General features: G+C 43.3%; 1 protein-coding gene across 2 annotated transcripts; it reads left to right on the top strand.

Annotated features, from left to right (window-relative positions):
* The first annotated feature begins 1,060 nt into the window (after positions 1-1,060).
* LOC138981837 (transcription intermediary factor 1-alpha-like) lies at positions 1,061-6,866 on the top strand. Of its 2 annotated transcripts, XM_070354941.1 has the most exons (3): positions 1,061-1,570; positions 1,613-1,995; positions 2,734-6,866. In XM_070354941.1, exons 2-3 carry the CDS (start codon positions 1,687-1,689, stop codon positions 4,534-4,536), a joined length of 2,112 nt encoding a protein of 703 aa, XP_070211042.1. In that variant the 5' UTR covers positions 1,061-1,570; positions 1,613-1,686; the 3' UTR covers positions 4,537-6,866. The 2 variants fall into 2 exon arrangements, with proteins under 2 accessions (XP_070211042.1, XP_070211049.1); XM_070354948.1 differs by having other exon boundaries at positions 1,061-1,995.
* Positions 6,867-7,265: the final 399 nt, after the last annotated feature.

Raw genomic sequence — 7,265 nt, 5'->3', positions numbered from 1 at the left:
TTCTGCAGAAAAACAGAAATGCTGGAGAAAAACTGTCTTTTCTGCAGCATTTCTGCATAATGTCATCTTTCGCCGAAGCAACGGGTTTTTCTGGAGCAAAACATTTTACTGCAGTAAAATTGAAATCAAGAATGCTGCAGTAAAACGGTGCTGTTGTTTTACTGCAGAAAACCTGTTTACACTTTTTCTGCAGAATGTTGTACTGGCTCATTATAATGTTGGAGCACGCGAGCCCCCCTCTGTCGAGAGATGGACTCATCCAGAATTACCAATATTTATGCTACACGCCTTCTGATTGGTACACTGCGGAACAAACTATTATACTATCCCAGGGGGCGACGAATACAAACGCTACTTTACAAGGTCGTTCGTTTTTCTCCAGAAAAACTGTGACAGACTATTCTGCAGTAAAACAACATCACCGTTTTACTGCAGCATTCTTGATTTCAATTTTACTGCAGTAAAACTGTTTTACTGCAGAAAAAAACGTTGCTCTCGCGAAAGATGACATTATGCAGAAATGCTGCAGAAAAGACAGTTTTTCTCCAGCATTTCTGTTTTTCTGCAGAATAACTGAATAATGTCATAATCCGCCAAGAGCCAGTACAAAATGCTGCAGAAAAAGTGTAAACAGGTTTTCTGCAGTAAAACAACAGCACCGTTTTACTGCAGCATTCTTGATTTCAATTTTACTGCAGTAAAATGTTTTGCTCCAGAAAAACCCGTTGCTTCGGCGAAAGATGACATTATTCAGAAATGCTGCAGAAAAGACAGTTTTTCTCCAGCATTTCTGTTTTTCTGCAGAATAACTGAATAATGCCAAAATGCTGAAGAAAAAGTGTAAACAGTTTTTCTCCAGTAAAACAACATCTCCGTTTTACTGCAGCATTCTTGATTTCAATTTTACTGCAGTAAAACTGTTTTACTGCAGAAAAAAACGTTGCTCTCGCGAAAGATGACATTATTCAGAAATGCTGCAGAAAAGAACTGTTTTTCTCCAGCATTTCTGTTTTTCTGCAGAATAACTGAATAAAGTCATCATCCGCCAAGGATAGAGAACAGAACACATTCCGGTGAGTTTTGGATGTTGGAGTTAGCGAGTGGTGTCGATCACCATGTTGGTAGTGGACCTGACAGGCGTAGTCAGAACTGAAAAAGTGGGCTGTAAAAATGTCATCCGACAAGTAGGCCTAACAAGTGGAACGCGTAAAACTTCTACTGTCCCGGCCATACGATTAATCAGATATGGCGAGGACTGGTGCAGAAGAACAAGCTGGTAGCTGACACATCCATCGGAAACAGTGTGCAAGAGTGATTATGTTTTCCTTCCACGCCACTACTGAGCTGTTCAACGAAAGTCAGTATAGGCGGCCAGACTGATTTCAATAAATATCAGTTTGCCAAAATGGCGACGCGTGTAGGTGAAAAGAGCACCCATCGGACGAAACAAGCGGCGGACAGCAGCCGATAAATCAGTGGATGTTAAACTCGCTAAATACCAGCAACGAACCTGAATTTTGATTTTCTGAATTGTCTGCAATATCCCTTTGTCCAAAATGGCGACGGGTATGTCCAAAATGGCGACGGGTATGTCCAAAATGGCGACGGGTAGAGGTGAAAGGGACGCGAATCAGACGACACGAGCGCGCGGCAGACAGCGGGGGTCTGATAGTGATAGACTGATGGATGCCAAAGTTCACAAACACTAGAATCAAGTCTGAATTTTCTATAATAAAAACCTATTTAACCAAAATGGCGACGGGTGGTGGAGGAGAAAGGGGAGGAAAGCAGACGACAGGGCCAGTGGACATCAGCGTGAACAAGGTGACCTGTGCAGTGTGTCTAGAGAAGTACCGTCGTCCCAAGCTGTTGCCGTGTTTTCACACGTTCTGTCAGAGCTGTCTGCAGGCCGTGGCCGGCGTCTCCCCCTCCTTCCTCTGTCCTGCCTGCCGGGCGCCGGTCATCCTGCCGCCTAGGGGAGTCTCTGCCCTGCAGGTGAGAGGAGAGAGAGAGAGAGAGAGAACGGGGGGGGGGGGGGAGGGGGGGCGGGGCTGTGTGAGTGTGCGTGTGTGTGTATGTTTGTGTGTGTGTGCGTGCGTGCGTGTGTGTGTGTGAATTCATGTGTGTGTGTGTGTGTCAGTGTGTGTGTGTGTATGTGTGTTTGGTTGTGAGTGTGTGTGTGTGTGGGTGGGTGTGTGTGTGTGTGAATACATGTTGTGTGTGCAGGCAAGTATGACAAAGTTGATACCTAAAGTCTTGACTATAAAACTCCGAATTACTGTTGATTCTCGAACTATTTTTTTTTACTGGTATTTTGCTGTGAAAGAGTCCGGACAGATTCGTTTTGAGTTAATGTTATATGGTTTGTTATTTCGTGCAGACATATAGACAATAATTTAGTGTAGTTCATGTACATCTATAATCTGAGAATTACATTAGTTGTTATACATGAAGGTGGCTTGTGACACTTATATTAGTGACCATCAGTAATATAATGGTTCTTTGGATGTGCATTAATTACCTGTTCTAATTTGCTGTCAATATTTCTTCCTGGGTCAATTATGTTTGTCTGTTAATCATCTGTTTATTTGTGTTAACTTTTCTTGTGTGTGATTTGTATTGTTTGTTTTTGTTTATCATTGCTGTGAGTGTATTTGCAATGTTCGGTCCCAATCAGCCTCAGACAATGCAGGTAATTTTCACTTCTCAAACGCGTTTTCGTTTTCTTTACAGTCCAACTTCTATGTTGAAGCAGACGTACATGATGAAGACTCTTCCAAACGCCGGCTGTGTGACGTTTGCGCTGAGGACAGGGAGGCCACTCAAACCTGTCTACAGTGTCAACAGAGGTATTGTCTCCCCTGCAGAAGGTCTCATGATTCATTTACCTTTGGTCGTGGTCACAGCGTGGTGTCTCTGGAGCCTGAGGGGGAAGAGGAGGGGGCGTGTGGAGGGGCAGGGAGCTCACCCAAGAGGGCGGGGCAACAGATGAGGGGGAGGGAGGAGTGGTGCGCGAAACACATCGACCAGAAGCTGCTGCTTCACTGCAAGAAGTGTCAAGCCAACATCTGTATGCAGTGCAAGCTGACCTTGCACGAGGGTCACCCTACACACGACCTTGTGGACGAGGGCGCCAGGGTCAAGGCCAAAGTTCAAGGCATGTTGAGTGATCTGACATCGCAGATGCAACAGATTGACCAAATGCTACTTGCCCTTGAAAATTGCAATGCAAGGATCTCAGAGCAGCAGGAGAAAACAGAGCAAGACTTTCGGTATCGCGCCGACACGCTTCACCAGTGGGTTGACCAATCACTGAATGAGGCAGTAACGAGTGTCCAATCAGCGGCCAACCGATTTATGACTGCAATACAAAACGATTCTGAGCAAATGCGCAACATGAAGTCTGCGTTTCAAGCACAGCACGATCACTTGGCACGAACCCTGAGGGACGGGACAGATACCGACCTTGTGTCTCTGGAACAACAGTTGGAAGCATCCCCCAGAGAAGATCTCGACCTCACCGATGTCCGGAAAGACCTAAAAAAGAGTGCTGATACATTTGTGGTCAACCACGACACCACAGCCATTAATCAGCCTCAGCTGCGAGCTTTCCTTGGCGTTTTGGAATCTAAATCCACGAAACCCGACGGACATACATCCGCCACAGAGCCATCACAGGGGGTCGGTAAAGTTGATGCTGAATCGGTGGGTGCAACAACTGCGAGCGTCCCGAAGACACAACAGAAGGAGTCCATCTATTCCAAGAATACTGCATCTAAGCTAATTGCTATCTGTCCCATCAGCAATAACCGGGTGTGGGTTAAGTACACACCGTCTGATGGATCGGCGAGCCAGATGAAGCTCTTTGATGAACAGGGCAAGGTGCTGTGTGTTGTTGAACAAGCTGTGGATGGAAATGTTCTGATGGCGGTGATGGGGGATGTTGTGTTAGCACAGGGAAAGGGGAGTGGTAATCTTGACATGGTCTCTTCAGTTGGTGAAAAATCAACTTTTCATTCAAACTATCACGATTGTTTCCTGTTCGCCAACTGTGCAAGTGGTTTCGGATACATGCAAATACCGTTGGCAGCTGAATTGAACATGTGTCGAGTAACCGTCCATTCAGTGCAACCTTGGAAATGCGATACCGAAAAAGTCATGAACAAGATTCGGGTCATGGGCACTATGCGAGATTTTTCTCAGGGGGAAAAGAAAATTGCTACGACCTACGACAAAGCAGCACGGGTATACTGCCTAGAAAGCGCAGATAACCTACCACTTTTTTGCAAGTACACAACAGACAAGGCAATACTAGATGCTCGTTTCTGCAAAATCATAGGTGAAGAGTTGCTGTTGGTGTTGGTGGAGGATGACAAGCAGGTTCACGTGGTTGATTTTACAGATGGCGGACGTTTGGTTCGTTACCTGGACACCGGGTCCATGAAGCTATACAGGCCATGTCGTCTGGCCACTGACTATGACAAGCGTGTCTGGATTGGTTGTCATGGGGGCAAGGTTGTGGCTGTTGATCTGTGAACAGGTGGTGGTCACGCCCGTTGCTGATCGTTGTTTGAAGGGAAGTGCAGTGAGGTGCACACATGTGTCATGTATGTGTTGTGAAACAGTGTCGGGGAAACTTGTGGAACATAATGTCAACTAATGAATGTGACATAACCATGAATTCAGCTACATAGTTGTCCTACCCTCTCATCTTCTTCTACAAACTTGTGATGCTTGCTTTCTTAAATCGTTATGTACCTTGGACCCAAGGGACCCAAGAGACTCAAGTCATTTATTTCATTGATGCACATTTGTACTAACTTGTGATTTTAGTCGACATTACACAAATGGAGTGTTGTTCAGTGTTGAGTTGCTGAAGGAAGCAATCTGATCTCAAGTATCAGAACATGAAATTGCTCTTAGCCTATACCGATTAGCTAATGAAAACTGAAAAAGAGATACTAAAAATGAGTATCGAGTATGACAGCTGCTACTGCTGCTGGCAATCTTAGACGGTATATACTTTATAACCATATGTTTATGTCTATGTGCTTAGCAGGCCTTGCTGTCTTTGTGTTTTGTTCCGATAATTATGTAGCGCGTGTTGAACTGACGCGCTCATTTCACTTTGTAGTTTGGAAACTAACGCACCAACTGACATGACGAGTCTTGGTGCAGACTGTGGCAGACACGTACGGTTCAGTGTAGCGAAGTTTCTTTCACTTTGTCATTGCGACAAAAAAGAGCATCTGTCTAAAGAATGTAAACAAAGTAAACATTCGCATTGAGCGTTTCTATTTCTAGGAACTGACGATTTATTGTTGTTGTTGTTGTTATTGGTGCTGTCGTCGTTCGTGTTGTTGATGTTGTTGCAACTCACGGGCGCAGTGGCGTAGTGGTAAGACGTCGGCCTCCTAATAGGGAGGTCGTGAGTTCGAATCCCGGTCGCTGCCGCCTTTCCGATCTCCCAGGTCAACTACTGTGCAGACCTGCAAGTGACTTAACCTCCTTCGTGTGTACACGCAAGCACAAGACCAAGTACGCACGAAAAAGATCCTGTAATCCATGTCAGAGTTCGGTGGGTTATAGAAACACGAAAATACCCAGCATGCCTCCCCCGAAATCGGCGTATGGCTGCCTGAATACGTAGCGGGGTAAAAACGGTCATACACGTAAAAATCCACTCGTGCTAAAAACATGAGTGAACGTGGGAGTCTAAGCCCATGAACGAAGAAGAAGAAGTTGTTGTAACGTGTGTGTGTATATTCTTGTGTGTGTGTGTGTGTGTGTTTTTTTAAATTTTTTATTGTTTTTTTATTGATTGTTTGCATGTTGATTGCATTGTTTAATTGTTTATTTGCAATCACACAGTCTTGTAGTTACGATGATTATCCTTGTGAATACGGTGGATTTAGGATTGATACATAAAATATAAATGAATAAATAATAATGATAATAATGACAGCTTATATAGAGCGAACTACAGTAAACTATGCACTCCGCGCTTTGCATGTTTATAACTATGGAAATTAGCTAACGAATGCTCGACAGAAACCCGTCTTCGTCTATTGCATTGGAACATTTTACACAATATATATCCCACCAATATTTTGCTACATAAGATGGGAATTCGTCAAACAAATCTTTGTCAGTATGGTAACGAAACCGACTTCATCGAGCACTTTTTTTGGCAGTGTAGAGCAGTGCAACCCATATGGCAGGAATGTCAAGGGTACATATTTAAATGTACAGGCAAAAATATAAAGTTAAGCTGCGAAGAGGCTCTTTTTGGGTATTTCACACGTGATATCCCCAGAGAGAAAACCTTCATAATTAATCACCTTATATTGATATCGAAAATGTGCATAAGCCAGTTTAAGTACGGAAATCCAAAAACTAACATGAAGATCTTATTTCAGAACCAAGCTCGAGTTCGAAATTTCTAGTAAAATTGAACTGTGTATAAGAATATAGATAACTAGTAGTATTGTGCTGTTAATGTAAAGTTATTTATATATGCGCTGTATGATGCTGTGCTGAAAACTAGTACTGTAATTGGTAATTTGTAAATTCTCGCCTTTGTCTATCGAGCGTTGGATTAATTAACCTGTTATGTATTGTCCCGCTGAAAATGTATTATATAACAGAATTATGGGAACAACAACAACAACACACACACGCACACACACACACACACACACACACACACACACACACACACACACACACACACACACACACACACACACACACACGCAGATACACGCAGACATTAGTTAAATTGTTGTTGAATTAAAAAGTAATCTAATGGAAATGTAACCTGTAATGTAAAAGAAAACAAAATTAAAATTTCATTAAAAAAAAAAGACCAATGAAGAAGGATATGCTCACCGCCCAAAAAGAAAGAAAAAAACCCAAAAAGACGAAAGAGGCAAAAAAGATGGGTTGAAGCAGCCTTGCATGCAACTGAGGTCCAAAAAAAGAACAAAAAAAAACAAACCTATGAATAATACATACTATTTAAAGGTACTGAGTTTGTCAAATCCAGGTGCACGGAGCCCCTGGGGCTTTTAGTCATACCTCAGGCAGCTATCCGTTAGAAGAACTACCAAGTTTCATTGACTTGCACCCAAAGAGTCAAGAACTGCGATTTTTTTTACGAATTAATTTCGTACTCGGACCCGGCTGGTCTTGACCTATTTTTGGATCTAAATTTAGATCAGGTAGATCACCACATCATGCACAAAAGACACGTCACTAGCAAA

This window comes from Littorina saxatilis, linkage group LG1 (genome assembly GCF_037325665.1).
Source record: "Littorina saxatilis isolate snail1 linkage group LG1, US_GU_Lsax_2.0, whole genome shotgun sequence".
In the NCBI taxonomy this organism is placed as follows: domain Eukaryota; kingdom Metazoa; phylum Mollusca; class Gastropoda; order Littorinimorpha; family Littorinidae; genus Littorina; species Littorina saxatilis.
Note: the sequence above shows the minus strand (reverse complement) of the source record. Positions and strands in the feature narration are given on the sequence as shown.

Excerpts from the sequence above, each read along its gene's own strand:
- LOC138981837 (XM_070354941.1), top strand. The coding sequence starts at position 1,687 with ATGCCAAAGTTCACAAACACTAGAATCAAGTCTGAATTTTCTATAATA. Across the intron at positions 1,996-2,733 it reads GGGGAGTCTCTGCCCTGCAG|TCCAACTTCTATGTTGAAGC; the intron begins GTGAGAGGAGAG and ends TTTTCTTTACAG.